Source organism: Microcaecilia unicolor, chromosome 5 (genome assembly GCF_901765095.1).
Source record: "Microcaecilia unicolor chromosome 5, aMicUni1.1, whole genome shotgun sequence".
Taxonomy (NCBI): Eukaryota; Metazoa; Chordata; class Amphibia; order Gymnophiona; family Siphonopidae; genus Microcaecilia; species Microcaecilia unicolor.
The window spans coordinates 296,214,744-296,232,868 of NC_044035.1; the positions used below are offsets into that span (position 1 = coordinate 296,214,744).

General features: G+C 46.3%; 1 protein-coding gene across 2 annotated transcripts in view; it reads right to left on the minus strand.

The window, feature by feature from the left end:
• The window catches only part of NFATC3 (nuclear factor of activated T cells 3), a 304,320-nt gene that overhangs the window by 230,284 nt on the left and 55,911 nt on the right, over positions 1–18,125 (minus strand). For both annotated transcript variants that reach the window (XM_030204303.1, XM_030204302.1), the window contains exon 3: positions 2,668–2,830. In XM_030204303.1, coding sequence (XP_030060163.1) covers positions 2,668–2,830 — 163 coding nt within the window. The remainder of the gene's footprint in view (positions 1–2,667; positions 2,831–18,125) is intronic.

Below are 18,125 nucleotides of genomic sequence, written 5' to 3' on the forward strand. Positions count from 1 at the left end.
CAAACATGTCTCTTACTGGGGCGTTGAATTCTATTCTGTATCCATCTCTGATCAGGTCCAGAACTCACTGATCTGAGGAAATCTTGGCCCACTCCTCGACAAAGAGGGAAAGCCGTCCTCCAATGACAGGCATTGAGGAGAGGGCCGGCGCACCATCATTGAGAGGGTCGCCCCTGAACTCCTGGTCTTGAGCCACCGGCTGCGGAACGCTTGTCCGAGCGAAAGGAGTTCCTCTGCTGACCACGGGCACGTGAAGTGAACCCAGCAGAACGCCCCGGGCGGTACCTTCTAGCTTCACGGAAGCGGGCGGTACCTTCTAGCTTCACGGAAGCGAGGTCTGTACGAGGAGTGGACCACCTGGCCCTTAGAGGAAGGCCTCTGCCTATCTTCGGGCAAGCGCTGGGGTTTTGGATCACCCAGGCCTTTCACAATTTTCTCTAACTCCTCACCAAATAGGAGAAGTCCTTGAAAAGGCAACTTCACCAACCTTTGCTTAGAGGCCATGTCCGCTGCCCAGTGTCGTAGCCACAGACGACGGCGAGCCGCCACTGCTACTGCCATTTGTTTAGCCGAAGCTCTGACAAGGTCATAAAGGGCATCAGCCAGAAAGGACAAGGCCACCTCCATCCGCGGAGCCACATCCAAGAAGGGCTCCGCTCCATCTCCGGGCTGAGCCACTGCCTGTTGCAGCCAAGCTAGGCAGGCTCTCACAGCATAACAGCTGCATGCAGACGCCCGAACAGTGAAACCTGCAATTTCAAAGGACCGTTTCAACGCGGTTTCCAGCCTACGGTCTTGAACATCCTTCAGGGCAACACCTCCTTCAACAGGGAGGGTAGTTCTTTTTGTCACCGCAGTGACTAGGGCATCCACTGTAGGCATTTGAAAACGAGCCATATGTCCCTCACGCAGAGGGTATAACTGCCCCATAGCCCTGGAAACTCTCAAAGGTCCCTCGGGGTCAGCCCACTGAGCCGAAACAAGCTCTAGGATGGAGTCATGCAAAGGGAAGGCCCGAGCAGCTTTCTTGGTACTAGCCATCCTGGGATTACCCGAGGAGGCCATGCCACTGTCAGGATCTTCAATCGAGAGGGCCTGCAGGGTATCTGAAATAAGCGCCGGCAGCTCATCACGGTGGAAAATCCTCACCGCGGAGGGATCATCCAGATCCTGTGGTAAATCCGCACCTGACTCTGGTTCCTCAGACCAAGAACGTCTGTCAGAGTTCTCCGAATCCTCACACCCCGACCACGGAGGGGAAAAAGGTGCACCACAATCTGAAGGGGAATTAACCCTTCTGCGCTTATCTTTAGGCCAAGCATCCGGGAAAAAAAGCCTCACTGGGCAGTCCCAGGCCAGAATCCATCGGGGGGGCAATCAGAGGAGCCTCAGGCGACCCTTGAGGAAGGGCTCTTTTCATCATGTATGCTTTATGCAGCAAAAGCACAAAATCCGGGGAGAAAATCTCACCCTGGGCACCCAAATCCTGTCCGGTGCTAGCCACTCCTGAAATAACCTCATCTCGAGGTGCCCCACCCGGCTCAGGTCTCTCCGTGTCCACGGAGGCCGCGCCATGCGGTGTAAGCAAAATGGCGCCCGCTGCCAGCTCAGAGCGGGAAGAAACATCGCTCGCCATGCTCGGGCCGGCTCCTACGCCAATACAGCACGATTTACAGAGCCCTGCTGCTGATTTGCGCTTGCCACAAGTGGAACAGCGCTTAACATTGTCCGCAGCCATCGCCGAAAAACGGCGGTAAAATCCAAAATGGCAGTTTCGCGCCAAAATTGCCCCGATCGCGGGCCCACCCCGGAGGAGTTGGAAAACACTCTTACCTCAAAGGATCTAGTGTACAACTACGATCCTGCTGAAAATCAGGTCAAAAACCTCTGTTCCAGCGTCTCTGCGTTTAAAAACGCGACGCGACTTTTTTTTTTTTTTTTTTTTTTAAGCTGTGAGGAAAGCAGAGGTATTGAAGACTCCGGAGGCTCAGATGAGTGGGAAAGGCAGGGAAAGGGCGAACCTATATGCCTGCATCCACTGTTGGTGGGTAAGGACAGGGAAAGCAAGGCAATATGTCCACATCCACAGAGGTATGGGTAAGGCAGGGAAAGGGCTAACCTATGTGCCTTTAAAGTGAAGCTGCTATAGCCTCCAACACCCCGGTTAACAACTGGCAAGCCAGGAACCACCTCCCGGCAGATTTTTCTGGAGCTCGAACAAGCTGCAGCCACCCTGCTAAGGGAGATAGAGAATACTGAAGAGGCAGTGGAGCTAGCTGGCCAAGAGGGCACTGTGAAAGTTTGAGTGCTCTCTATCTCCCCTGCTGGTTGATGGACATAACCCATACGTAATGGCTTCATCTGCTTGATGACAAGGAATAAGCCTCTATGTTATCTAAATTAAACAGTGGTAGTGACTAGAACAAAGACATTCAAGTCAATGTTACTGAATTTTAGATACTAAATCCATTGTAGGAGAGGAATCACAAATTTTGTGATGTGCTTTTTCACCCCCTTTCAGAGACTTCAAATACAAAAGAAAGTTAACATGTAAAATGTGCAAGGAAAGTAAACAGTAGTTTTCTAGGTTTTGACTACATGAAATGTTGGTATCTTATTCAAGTTAAGAAAAGCTTTTATATAAATAATAATTAAAAAAATATATACCTTAACCACTGGATGACCTCCAGTAGATGCTTTTACTGCTCCTCGACTGCCCTCTGTTTCATAATGAGCTCTGTGATGGGTTTTAGGGTGTATTTCTACTTTTAGTTCATACTGTCCATAATGACTTGGTAAAGGCCAATCCAGTGGTGGCAATGAGGAGGTACTAAAAAGAAAACATGGAAAATGAATTTAATAAGATATGTGATAACAGCATTGGAGATGAAAAATAATTCAGCCAACTCTCTAAAAGTACATATAAAGCTACACTAATCTGAATACATCAAGGCAATGCTATTTCAGATCCTGATATCTTTTACTCATGCTTTTGAAATGTAAACCAATTGTTAAACCCGTTTTGGTTTACATACTTCCACTACAACACAACTTAGAATCAGAAGTAGCATATTATTTATGGTACATCACTGCCTGCATTCACACAAATCAAGATCTGTTCACAAAGCTTTAATAGTGTACCAAAAGAATACAATATTTTATTCATTAGCTTTTGATGGATCACGGTAATGAAACTGTTCCACTTTAAATTAACCCCAAAACAGCAGGTAGCCAATCACAGAACTCAATTTGCCTCACCTACTTCAGCATACTTTTCTATTAGGGATGGGTAATGAAAATATATTCACTTGTTTTGCCAAATTTTCCCCTAACTTTACTTTTTTTTTCCAATTCATTTCATACAATTCATTTCATTTCAGCGCTGCGTATGCCTTGTAGCGCTATAGAAATGCTAAATAGTAGTAGTAATAATAGCTAAATAGTCATACATGTATTAATAAAATATTCTGAACATTAGAACCCTTAACATGTGTTAATCGACTTAATGTGCATCAATTCATGGGTTGAGTGCTAAATCAATTTTATGATTGTTACAGTTGTCCTGGTATTGCCATTTCTGAGTAACAGATGCAATAAGACCCAGACAACAGCATCAATCATGACACCAGCCATGGAAGCCTAAGAGAACATAAATTGATTTAGTTTGCACCAAATTTAAGGCATGCTAATGAATCAAATGCAGAATAATTAATGTATATCCCAAACTTCAGCTAAACATAAGGACTAATGTTTTAACACAGTACTGCCAACCAAGCCCAAGCCAAGCCAAAAAGTAGTAATATATCAACAAGTATATAGATGCTGATGGGTCTCTCAATAACAATCTAAGTATTTTGCCAAAACAAACTGGTCCATATTACACTGCAACTGTCACATGCATCAGATCCTGTTAGTGGAGTGTTAAATAAACCCATAACAAAAAGAAAATATAATAAAAGTAGTATTTATGTAATGGTTAATCATTTCTGTAAGATTGACAGACACTTCCTACCGCTAAAGTAACAAGAGGGGAAAACATTCAGAACATCATTCACAGAATTTTTTCCAACACCTTCTGCATGCAAATACACGTGTGTGTTGGGATGGGGAGGGGGGTTGTGAGCGTTAATAAGTTTGTGAGTATCAGTGCATGTGTGTTGGTATGTGTGTGCATGCTTGCACTGTGTGCATTTTCTGTGTGTCTGATCAAGACAGGAGAGGAGAAGGTAGTCAAAGGTGCAAAGTCCTTAATCACTTTGCTACAGTGAATCAGTGTATGTATACTGTAGCTTTTAAAACTGCTTATCCCATTGAATTGAATTAGGGTATTTGGAGGGGGTTCATTTCTCCCCCCACCCCAACAAGCAGAAACTTCACTTATACTGTACAAACGTCCTCCAGATCACCTCCTCCCTGCCATTGAGTACAGTAGAGCTGCCTTCTAGTTCTCCACCCCCACTGTCTTCTCATTTACAGAATCCTGAATCCTAGAAACATAGAAATATGACGGCAGATAAAGGCCATATGACCCATCCAGTCTGCCCATCCTCTGTAACCCCTAATTCTTTTTATTCCTAAGCGATCCCACATGCTTATCCCATGCCTTTTTAAATTCTGAAACAGTCCTCGACTCCACCACCTCCACCAGGAGGCCATTCCAGGCCTCCACCACCCTTTCTGTGAAATAATACTTCCTTAGGTTACTCCTAAGCCTATTCCCTCTTAACTTTGTCATATGCCCCCTAATTCCAGAGCTCTCCTTCATTTGAAAAAGGTTCTCTTCCTGTACATAAATGCCCTTGAGATATTTAAACGTTTCTATCGTGTCTCCTCTCTCTCTCCTCTCTTCCAGCGTATAAATATTGAGGTTCATAAGCCTGTCCCTATAATTTTTGCATTCAAGACCACTTACTAATTTCATAGCCGCCCTCTGGACCGACTCCATCCTGTTTATATCTTTCCGTAGGTGCGGCCTCCAGAACTGCACGCAGTACTCCAAATGAGGCCTCACCAGAGACTTATACAACAGCACTATCACCTCCTTTTTCCTGCTGGTCATGCCTTTCTTTGTGCACCCAAGCATCCTTCTGGCTTTGGCCGTCGCTTTTCCTACCTGTTTGAAAGCTTTAAGGTCATCAGACACAATCACCCTCAAGTCCCGCTCTTCCCTTGCACACTGAAGCACTACACCCCCTATACTGTACCGTTCCCTCGGATTTTTGCGACCCAAGTACATGACCCTGCATTTTTTGGGATTAAACCTTAGTTGCCAAATATCGGTCCATTCCTCTAGCTTCGCTAGGTCCTTCCTCATGTCATTCACACCCTCCAGGGTGTCCACCCTGTTGCAGAGTTTAGTATCATCCGCAAAGAGACAAACCTTACCAGACAGCCCTCCCGCCCTACCTACATTCTCTGCTGGAATTTACAGGAGAAGCAGGAAAAGGAGGTTCATCTTCCCGGGAGGGGGGGGGGGGGGGTGGCGACAAGATTCCCTAGGGCTTGGAACCAACATGGCTGATTGATCTCCTGCTCCTGTGTGCCGCAGTGCTGGGTTATCGCGTTATCACATTAAGTCCATTCTGCTGGCCACAGGTCCTTCTTCCTGCTCATTCTGCCTCCTGTGCGAAGTACTTCCTGTTTCTGCAAACATGGGAGGGGACATGGCAGGACTGGAAGGAAGAACTGTGCTGCAGAGCAGAGTTAATGTGGTACCGGCACACAGGAGCAGGAAGCAAGTATTAAGCAAGCAAGCAGGCCTGGGGGGAGTTTGCTCCAGGCCCGGCTTTGTCTCTCGATGGCCCTGCTGAAGGATAATATCTAGACATATTACTCACCATTCTATTGTGAATTCCGAAAAAAAACCCAGACAGCAATCGAGTCCTGAGCACATATGTCACAGGGCCTCCCCTAAACATGTGGGTACAAAGCACGTGCAAAGCTTGCCAATGGTTTAATCAAGCCATGCCCATGGCAACAGATACAGAAACCAAGAAGAAAACTTTGATTCCTGATGTATTTTTCACAGAATTAAGAAAAAATAAAATAAAGGGATAAGGAATTACCATATTCTTTCTAATTAATAGCCAACCCCTCTGTTTCAGCATTGAAAACCCCTGTAAATTTCATCTTAAAATCCGAATTTAGATTCCTCTGATAGGCTCCTCTCCCCAGAACTCAGAGTAACCAGCACTGTTCTTTTCTACCCCCCCCCCCCCCCCACCCCATGATGACCACACCCCTCTTACCTTTTTTCACGGTTCTGGCACTGGGTCGGTACAGGGCCTTAAGCATGCACAGATACTCAAGGCTTTGAGCATGCGCAAACGATCAAGGACCTGCAATGGCCAAGCGCAATAACCTTCAGGAGAGGTCAGAGGAGAGATCCGGTCATTGTGGGGGGAGGAGGGGTGGAAGAGAGCAATGCTGGTTAGTGTGGGGGAGCAGGGTGGAAGAGAGAAATAGTGCTTCCATTAATAGCCCACCCTAGACTTCAGAAAACCCATTGTTTCTAATAACAGACCAGGTTATTATTAGAGAAAATACAGTATTTATATTCCCCTTGGTGTGAATCTGTAGGTCTACATGTGTACGGGTGTGGATATTGGACATATGTTGTGTCTGTGGAGCATCTGTAGAGAGACTAGTTTGTGGGGTGGTGAGGGAAATACAGAGGGTAGTTTTTGGGAATATGTCAGTTTGCAGGGTGGTAGAGCTATTGCAGGGGGACAAGTTTGGGAGATAAGAAAGTTTGCAGGCTGGTGAGATTGATGCAAAGGGACTAGTGTGGCAGGTGGGGCAGTTTGCAGATTAGTGGGACCACTGCAGGGGAGACTATGTGGGGAGTGAAGCAGTTTGTGGTGTGGTGTGGTGTGGTGGTGCAGTTGCGTGGTAATTGGCAGATGTAAGAGGCAGGTAATTGTAGGGGGTTAGGGATGTTTGAGGGTTTGGACCATGGGGAACTCTATTTTACAGAACTCTCTTGCCCTGTTCTGTAACTGCTACATTTTAGTCAGCTAGAGAAGCTGGAATTCAATTTCCCAATAGAAATGCACTCGGCCATATTTTGGGGGCCTCAAATTAGCAGACAAAATGGAGGCTCTGTCGTTCAATTTATCACCTGTAGAACTGGGTAGAGATTTTCCTTTTAAAATCTGACACCTCTGGAGTGCACTACTTGGGAATCAACATCTCGAATTCCCCTCGGAAACTGTTTCGCTTGAACTACACAAAACATACAGCCAAAATAAAGCAGAATTACAGGGATGGAAATCTCTCAGCTGGAGGGGCTTCCTAAGCTGTTATATCTTTTTGTCATGCTTCCGCTAATGATCCTGGAATGTCAATTTTGAGAACAGGACAGGATATTTCAGGAAATCACTTGGAGGGGTAGGACAGCAAGGATCTCGCTGCAAGCTCCGAGATTACCAAAAGAGGGTTTCATTCTCTGATCTTAAATGCTACTACAGAGCAGTTGTTTTTAAAGCTCTATGGGCTCATTATAAAGACCACAACTCTACTCACTTCTACTACTCTGGCACCCTTCTTGGGTCATGCCTCAGTAGTCCTAAAGGCAGGGATTCTCTGAATAAGGCTTGGAAACTTGCAAGTGTTGTCTTCCTGCAGAGCAGATTCAAGGACTATCACCCAAGGTCAACAACATACTTTGGGCTTCTTAGGCAGCAACTTAGATAAGTTTGGCCTACATGCATGCAAGGATTTTTTTTTTTTTTTTTAGTCAAGGCACATTATTATTGTTAGCTCAGTTGCAGGATCTGATTCATGGCAGAATATCATTATATCAGGATATAGCCATTTTACAGGAACCCATATGACTGCTAATCACAAAATTAATCTCTTTTTTTTCTTTTTTTGTTTTTTTAAAACACTGAAAAGCGAGCACAGAGCATACCCAGAACTCTGGTTTGAGGTCTTCCAAGGGCGGGACTTCAGAACTATGTAGATAAACTAAAGAAAAGAAAATCAAGTTAAAAACACAATATTTTCTCTCTTAGTGTCAGCTCCATTGTTCTGAACCAATGGGATGTACCAAAGCAGATCTATTGGGTGAAGGAAGACAATACCTCCCCCCTTTCACAAATGATGTCTCTGCCCTTCCCCCAAAAGCTGGGAAACGTAGCTACCTGGATCCTCAGGGAGCTCAAGGCCAGCCCCTGTTTTTTTTTTTTTTTTTTGTTACATTTGTACCCCGCGCTTTCCCACTCATGGCAGGCTCAATGCTGCTTACATGGGGCAAAGGAGGGTTAAGTGACTTGCCCAGAGTCACAAGGAGCTGCCTGTGCCGGGAATCGAACTCAGTTCCTCAGTTCCCCAGGACCAAAGTCCACCACCCTAACCACTAGGCCACTCCTCCACTCCATTAGAGAAAATACAGTATTTATATTCCCCTTGGTGTGAATCTGTAGGTCTACATGTGTACAGGTGTGGATATTGGACATATGTCCTGCTGCAGAAAAGCCAGAACATAAGGAACTTGAGACCTCCAGGGAGATATGGACTGTTCCCAACACCAGGATACACCCCCCACCAAACACAAGCTCCATAAGAACATCAGCGTTCCCATACTGGGACAGACTGAAGGTCAATCAAGCCCAGTATCCTGTTTTCAGCAGTGGCAAATCCAAGTCACAAGTATCTGTCAAGATCCTAAAATAGTACAATACATTTTATGCTGCTTATCACAGAAATAAGAAGTGAATTTTCCCAAGTCCATTTTAACAATGGCTTATGGACTTTTCTTTTAGGAAGCTATCCAAACCTTTTTTAAATCCCGCTAACTGCTTTTACGACATTCTCTGGCAATAAATTCCACATTTTAATTATATGTTGAGTGAAGAAGTATTTCTCCGATTTGTTTTAAATTTACTACTTTGTAGCTTCATTACGTACCCCCTAGTTCTAGTAATTTTGGAAAGAGTAAACAAGCGATTCAAGTCTATCCGTTCCACTCCACTGATTATTTTATATACCTCTATCATATATATCTCCCCTCAGCCGTCTTTTCTCCAAGCTGAAGAGCTCTAGCTGTTTCAGCCTATCATAGGGAAGACGTCCCATCCCCTTTATCTTTGTCGTCGCCCTTCTCTGTACCTTTTCTAATTCCACTATATCTTTTTTGAGATGCGGTGACCAGAATTACACAGTATTCAAGTTGCAGTTGCACTATGGAGTGATACAAAGGCATTATAACATCTTTGTTTTTATTTTCCATTCTTTTCCTAATAATACCTAACATTCTATTTGATTTCTTTGCCGCAGCAGCACACTGAGCAGAGGGTTTCAAAGTATCATCAACGATAACTCTTAGATCCTTTTCCTGGTCGGTGACTCCTAATGCAGAACCTTGCATCACACAGCTATAGTTCGGGTTCCTCTTTCCTACATGCATCACTTTGCACTTGCTCACATTAAACGTCATCTGCCATTTGGATGCCCAGTTGCCCAGACTGGGAGACTGATCCTTGCCCTGGGCAAGAGTGGGAGAGAACAATGGAAGTCCTGAGAGTCCAGCACCCATTGAGACAATAGGGTCCATTATAGAAGGTCCATGTGAGCCCCTTGCCCATGGAACCACCTTCAGAGCCACAGCCATGCAGCCCAAGAGCTACAAAGCAAGTCCCAGACTGTCAGCAGCAGAAGTTCGAACAAATGGTTCCTCTGTGACTGCAGCTTCTCCGCCCACTCCTCCAGAAAGAAAACCATTCCCTGGCTCATATTGAAGCGGACTCCCAGGTACTCCAGAACCTCTACCACTGAATCCGCCTGAATCAGCAAGTCACCAAGGTACAGGTGAACCCAAACCCCCTGGCACCGAAGATGAACAGCCACCACCGCCATTGCTTTAGAGAACGTGTGGGCGGCATTGTAGCCAGGTCAAAAGGCAAGGCCCAAAATTGAAAAAGCTGCCACTACACACAGAAGCGCAGATATCTCCTGTAATGAACCACAATGAGAAAGGAGGGATAAGCCCTCTGTGAGGACCAGGGATGTCAAAAACTCCCATGGCTGCATCGATGCAGGACCAAGCACAGAGTCTCCATACAAAAGTGCTGGACTCTGAGGCAAGCATTGATCCCTTTGAAGTGCAAGATGGGTTAGAAGGAGCCATCCTTCTTTGGGACCATGAAATAGTTGGAGTACCTGTCCAGGATGCGCTCCAGCGGTGAAACAGGTTCCACCTCTCCCATATCACTGAGATGCTGAAGGATAATAACAGCCTGGCAGTTTAGAGCCAAGCCACAAGTAGGTCACAAAGACATCCGGAACCGGATGGGCAAACTCCATGTAGTATCCCCTCTCAACCACCTCCAGAAAGCACTGACCCAAGGTGGTGAAGAGAGATAGCCTGCCTCCCACAAGAAACAACAAGGGAACCAGCACACCCTCACTGGGCAGGCCGAGAGGCGCTGCGTACGCCTTGTAGCGCTATAGAAATGCTAAATAGTAGTAATAGTAGTAGTAGATCTACTCTGCCACTCACCTCGTCTGGGCTGAAAGGCACAGAGTGGACCTGAAGTGGCCCATCCACTTGAGAGCAGCTGACTCAAAAGCTTCCTGGAAGCCGCATCAACACCCAGTGGCGAAGCCACAACCAGCAGCAACCCTCGACGTCACCACTGAGCGGGAAGCCAGACAGAGCAGGTCATATAGGATATCCGCCCAAAAAGGCTAACCTGGAACTCAGGCAGGAAGTCTTCAGGGACTCCGGCAACTGCTGGTATCAATGCAGCACGGTACTACATAACCTCCATAAATATGAGCCCGAATGCTGGGGCCCCCATTGCTGACCCACATACTTTCCATGGAGCTCTCTAAGAGCCGAGACCCCTTGGACATGTACAGTGGTCATCCTCGTGACTGCTGTAACCAGGATGCCCAACTATAGGAAGACCCAACACTTCTCTACCTTCTTAGCAAAGGCATAGAGATGAGCATCAGCCCTTGCAGCCCCAAGGGGACTATCCAGGGACTCCCACTCCACCATCATCAAGAGGATGAGAGTCTTAAGGAGCAAAAAATGCTTCAGAACCCCAAGGAGCCCACTGCAGGAGGCTTAAATATAGCCAAGAGCCCTGTGACCTCATCTAACAAACGAGACAGCTCCTCATGACAAAAGGGCCGGAATCCATGAAATAATTCCTCCACAGCCTCCCGACAGGGAGGGTCCTCATAACTGGAATCTACTGGGGACTGGGCACCCAAGAGGACCTCAGAGTCCTACTCCACTCAACTTGGAATCCTCAGAAAAATAAGAACCATTCTAGAGCACTGAGACCACAAAACAGGACCCCCACCGATACCCTCAGGGCCCACCACCAAGAAGATGTGGGTTAGGGTAAGCGCTAGGATTAGTCCCAAGAAGAGACTTGTGCAGGGCCTGCTTAACCACCTGGGTCAAGTTCTGGAAAATACCCACCAGGGCCTCAAAAGGAACCACCACACCCCATCCCCAGCACAGAGACCAGGAGTGGAAAGGAATGAAAAAGCTCATCACCTGACCAGGGAATTTGTCCTCTCAGTCTAAATGAATTGAGAGAGAAGAGAGGATTCTAACTGCCAATGTCCCTTGGCATGTACACTGTGTGAGAAAGAAATATCTATTGGCGCTGAAGAGGGAGAAGGGAACAACATAGGTAAAATGCTCACAGAGAGAAAAGATAGACACAGAGACTGAACGAGTCCACATTTACACATTATAAAAATAGTCTATTATTCCTGTTTAGCTTCTGGCTCTGAAGACCATGCAGTGTGTGCCACCAGCATGCTCTACCACATGGCAGACATGCACAGGCCTATATTGACTGCACTGGCCTATCTCAGCCATCCCTGGCTCTCTGGGTTCACCTAGAGGGAAATTTCCTACTTAGTTCTTAACTACAGAATTAGTCCCTGTTAAAAGGCATAAACCTAGCCATGCCAACTGAATTATTATTTACTTTTTTGGTATATGTGCAGGATGCATCTGAGAAGAGGCCCCGATGCTGGTAGAAGATTGACTTTCTTAATCGCAGGTGCCAGAAAAGTATGACATCCTCAGGACAGGAGAGAGCAGGTGGAAGGGAGATGCAGGACTCATGTGGGTGGGGGGTAGAAACTGAACATGGGGCAAATAAGGCCATAAAAAATAAATGCTGGGCTAAGAGGGACAGGGATGCAGAGGGTCAATGGTGCACAGGGAGAGCAAGGAGATTCAATTAATCAAATCAAGAGGCAGTGCTGGAAAGGAGGGAGTAGGGACACTACCGGAAAGGGGGGGGGGGGAGATGGGGAGATTGGGACACTACTGAAAAGAGGGGGACATCGGAGACAGGGACACTACTAGAAAGAGGGTACATAGGGAAACAGAGACACTACTGGAAAGGGTGGGGGGGCATAGAGGGACAATGCCGAAAAGGTGGAGAGATGGTGGACAATGGACAGAATGCTGGAAAAAGGGGGGGAAATGGCGATACTGGGAGGGCAGATGCTGGAAAAAGGGGGGAAATGGGGACACTGGGAGAGCAGATGCTGGAAAGGGGGGATATGGGGACACTAGGAGAGCAGATGTCAGAAAATGGGGGGGGGGGGGGGGGGAGATGGGAAGACTAGGAGAGCAGATGCCAGAAAATGGGGTGGGAGGAATGGAGTCACTGGAAGGGCTAATGCTGAACTTGCGGGTAGGATAGGGACAGGGACAAAGAAGAGAGATGCTAGCCAGGACAAATAAGAGTGCAGACAGAGGAATGGTGGACATGAAGAGAGAAGGACAGGAGACCATACAAAGATGGACGAAACAGAGAAAAACAGGAACGCGTCACTGAGACCAAAGGAAATGGAATAATAAATTGTTCAAAAAAAAAGGTTAAAAAAAAAGGTATTTTATTTTGAATTTCATAGTACTTGGAATATGTCAGGTTTTGGAAATGCACATCTCTGATATCTTGCAATTCAGTTTGTATTTCTTTTGTTGGCTGTACATGCAGAGTCTGATTTGAATTCCAATTCAAATTTTTTTTTGTCTTCATTTCTCTAGTACTGATGTGTGGTCCTTTGTTTCATATTTGATGAGAGTCTGTCTGTAATTTTTGCTTGTGACCAAGGTGCAGTATTCTGCTAGCATGCCGTTTCTGTGTAAAGATCTGTAGCAGTCCTGTTCTTTTTTTTTTTTTTTTTTTCTCACTAAGTGGTCTATTGAAATTCTAAGGACTGGTGTAATACTGATAGAACTACCAATTCATGGACAAGTTTGTTCTTTGAGTCCTGGGAGTTAGTGCTGGTATGGTATCAGAGTGTGTTTATGCACAAGTTTGTACACAGTGTTTTGCAATGGAGGGATGGTGTGTTGGCCTTACTGAGATTGCATCAAAATGCTATTATAATTTTAGTTTGTTATGAGATGGGGTTTTAGAACATGTTGCAGAATCTGTTGTGTTGAGGTGGTTGATAGAATGACGCAGGGACAAAATTTGTCCCCGTCTTCACAAGTTCTGTCCCCATCCCCACGAGCTCTGTCTGATCTCATCTGCACAAGCCTTGTTCTGATTTTATATTTATGTTATTTTATTAAAGTATAAAAATAAACAATATTCTGTACAACTGTTGTTTTATAAATCACCAACAATACTGAACAAGGATCAACAAAATCCCTGTCTCCCCTCACAAATATCCCCCTCCACTATCAGGAAAACTGAACAAGCCAAATTACTATAGAAAGCTACATAAAAAATTTATGCTAACAGAATACCTAGGTCACTCACACACAGAACATAAATGCCAAACACACAACAGCTGACCAAAAATGATAAACATATATTAACCAAAAACCACAAGAAGCCACACCACAGAAATAGAAAGATATGCATTTCCACCTATACAGTGCAAAATGTAAAGATCACATATGTCAGAGATGGTGTTAGGAGGATGCAACTAGGACATCTGCCCCCTGGACAGAGAGAGCCCTAAGCTTATCCCTATTCCCCTCCACTGTCATCTACGTCTGTGCCCATCAACACAGAATCCAAATCCCGCGTATCCACGCATAATCTCTTAGCCAAAGCGGAAGGGGAACACAAGAAATCTTCATGAGAGGCCCCAAGAGCACCTTCAACGCCAAGGACCCCCCCACCCCCGATCTTTTGAGCAAAAATGCTCTGTGTAACAGAAGCACAAACTTGGAGGAAAAAGGCACTCCTGAGTGTTCAACCTCACTGTCTCCAATCTGAGAACCCTCAGGAGGCAGGGGCGCCTGTCGCCGAGCCGCAATACTGTAAGGCCCTGAAGCCGACTCTACTCCTAAATTCAAGATGGCGCCCGCCAAACCTCCGTGCTGAGAATCAGTGCGGGAAAACAGGCTCGCCGCTTCTGTAACTTCATTCGCTACCCCGGAGCCTGCCGCTTGCGCTCCGGTCCCAGCTGATCGCAGACATCGCGCTCCGGGTGCAGAGTCCGCTGCTGCCCGCCCCTTCAAAGGGCCGACAGCGCCAAAATTATCCGCTGCTGGGCGGGAAGCCGCCTGGCCGGAGGAGCCCAATAACGGGGCTGCCAGACCCGCAAACCATTCCGGATCCTCCCTGCCCAGGAGACAACCTAGGGCAGGAATTGCACGCTCCAGACGCTGCTCTCCGGTTCCCACACCGGGAACAGAGTTTGACCAATTCCGACGGGGCTACCATGTGCCCAGCTTTAACCCAGCACAAGAAACCTCCCCACCCGCTACTGAATGGCTCCCCCGTCTTGCTTGCAGCAAAATACCTGGTTACTGTGAGTGCCAGCCTAACACACAAAATGTGTGTTTAAAACTCTGTCCTGTTTTTTTTTTTCCTGGAGATTAACTACTCACGTGCCCAGGAAAGGAACCAGCGGGAGGGGGGAGAAAGGGAGGGGCCTGGGACCACCAGGTATCCCTGCCCAGCACCTTAGCGAGACCTCAACCCCAAAGGGAACTTCAACTCATCCCGAGGGAACGGGCGAGGAGTCCCAAATCCAGAGCTGCAGAGTTATGACCATCCACCTGCTAGATAGAGAGAATACTGAGGTTTGCATGGCTACACATGGCCACATATAGAGCCTCAGAAGTTTTCTCTATCTCCACCTGCTGGCAGAGGGACATAACCCACCAGTCTCTGGATTGATCTGTGGGACGCTATGGAAGTGACCCCTTTTGCCTCCATATAAAAGCCCGCAGTACAGAACGAAATAAACGTTCATCTTCTGATCCAAATAGGCATTGTCTACAAAGGATATAACAATTTAGGAAGTAAGATCATCTTAGCCAATGCTACCCGTCCGAACAAGGAGATCGGTAAGTCCTTCCACCTTAAACACAGTTGCTTGATCTTATCTATCTGATCCAGTATATTGCGCCTGTACACCACATCCCAGTTTGTGCTCAGATAAATACTTAGGTATCGCATCGGATGCTGCATCGGGGGGATAGGCAAGCTCGCAAATCGAGGGTTGTGATAGCTACCCGACAGGGGAAGGAGTTCGTACTTGTCACAATTAACTCTTAGGCCGGATATAACTCCTCTTGAAGACCTCGGATCTTATCACTCTGGCGCAATTTAACTGCAAGTGGTTCTATGGCTAACAAAAACATCAATGGGGACAGTAGGCACCCCTGTCTGGTTCCCCTCTGTAAACTGAAACTCTCAGTCAGTTTGTTGTTAACCAATAATCTCACCTGTGGTCGAGCGTATAAAACCTGAATCCAGTCAACAAACTGACCCTGTAGCTCATACTTCTCCATAACCCAGAAGAGATATTGCCACGAGATACTGTCAAATGCTTTGTCCATGTCCAACCCCGCGATGGCTTCTGTCTTCCCCTTCCCTCAATATGTGTGTATTGCCGCTAAAGCACAGGTGAGGTTCACAGAGGCGTACCTGCCTGGAACAAAACCTACCTGATCCTCATGTATAACACTGGGAAGAAAATTATTCATCAACCTTACGAAAATAGCTGCTAGAAGTTTGACATCTTGGTTAAGCAAGGAAACTGGGCAGTACAAACCCACTTGGGTGGGGTCCTTCCCCAATTTGGGCAACAATATTATGTGGGCTAGGTTTTGGTGGAGTTCTACCCCTCCTGGTGCCAAGCTGTTATACATAGCAGCCAGTGGCCGCGCCACCACATCCGACAGAATTCTGTAGTACTCCAGGCCGAAACCGTCCAGGCCTGGGGCTTTCGTCAACTTTAAAGCCTTAATTCCCAATATGATTTCCTCTACAGAAACAGGCCTACTCAGAGTTTTTGCCTGGTCCATGGTAAACCGAGGGACCGATAAACCCTGAAAGAAGGCCTCCCTTTTCTCTATGTCTAAATCTCTTGCCTCATATAGTGATTGGTAATATTGGACGAACTGAGATTGTATTTGGGGTTCCTTGTGGAATCGCCTCCCAGACCCATCCTTGATGTAAGTGATGACCTGTTGTTTCTTATAAGGGCGCACCAAATTGGCAAAAAGTTTCCCCACCTTGCTACCCCACTTAAACAATTTGAATTTTGGTAGTAAATATCTCTTTCTGCCCGACTGGTCAACAGCTGATCAATCTGGCGTTTTAGCTCCATCATAGCATCTTTGGAGGGCTTCTCCAACCGGTACATATGTTGCCTGCGAAGGAATTGTTATTCTTGTGATAACTGTAATAACTCTGCCTCTAGCTTTTTCTTCTTACTAGATGTGTATGCCAATATGTGTCCCCTTAGCACTATTTTGGAAGCTTCCCAGAAAGTTACAGGTCCCACATCCAGGGTCTCATTGGTGGATTGGAAATCCAGCCATTTTTCCCTCAAGTATGTCCTAAATGCGGAATCTTTATACAAAGAGGGAGAGAATTTCCACACCCTCTCTCTCAAATCTGCTGTGTAAGATATACCAAGCGATATTGCAGAGTGGTCCGATAGGGAGTTGTCAATAACTTGAACCTCCTTGGCTACTGAGAAAAGGGATTGTGATATGAGGAAATAATCTAATCTAGAGTAAGTGTTATGCAGGTGGGAATAGAATGTAAATTCTGTGTCATGTGGCATAAAAAGCCCTCAGCATCCAGCATTTTAAAAAGCACTGACCGCAGAGGGGTGAATAGTGTCCCCATAGAGGTAACTATTCAATGCGATTTTAATGGCCATTTACATCAGTTCTCCAGGGCTAACTGAGAATATGCAGTGGCACTCATTCCGAAAGTACAAAAACTAGGAGACACTCAAGGAAGTTACATGGAAATACTTTTAAAACAAATAGGAGGAAATATTTTTTTCACTCAACAAATAGTTAAGCTCTGGAACTCTTTGCCGGAGGATGTGGTAACAGTGGTTAGCGTATCTGGGTTTTAAAAAGGTTTGGACAAATTCCTGGAGAAAAAGGCCATAGTCTGCTATTGAGGCAGACATGGGAAGCAACTGCTTGCCCTGGGATTTGTAGTATGGAGTGTTGTCACGATTTGGGTTTCTGGCAGTTAGTTGTGATCTGGCTCGGCCACTGTTAGGAAAACAGGATACTGGGCTAGATGGACCATTGGTCTTATCCAGTATGGCTATTCTACGTTCTTAAGAAATGACTCCACTACTGGACACCGCAGCACCATAGAACAAGGGCGCCCAAAGCAAACCAGAACTAACAGCAGAGCTAAACACCGAGCCTCTCCATCCACTAGACGACCCGGCCTAAAAAAAGGAAGAGAGGGCAATCAAACAGAAGACTCCCCAACCCACTAGGGAACTGACAGCTTCTCGAGGAAACCAACCGCCAAACATATAAGGAGAGCAGACGTGTGTGCATCGGCAGACACCTGATAATGCTGCACCAACAGATGACAAGAACACCACCACTGTTTCAAGGACTGACTAACCTGGAAGAACCATTATGCTGAAGAGAAGCTGTAAACTTGTAGTGCAACAGCCGAATCACTGCACTTAAGGAACCTGAGAACGTGTCCCAGCTGACTCAGAGTGGGCCCTGCAACAGAGATATGTCCGTTCCAGGTGCCTAACATTCCAAGGAACACAACTGTGGTGACTACTCCGAAAGGAGAGGCGTCATCTGGCTTAGCATGAACCCCGGAGACAAGGTAATATTCAAGTAGCGATAGACCTGTAGAAAAAAACAAGCATAGTTCATGGGGTCA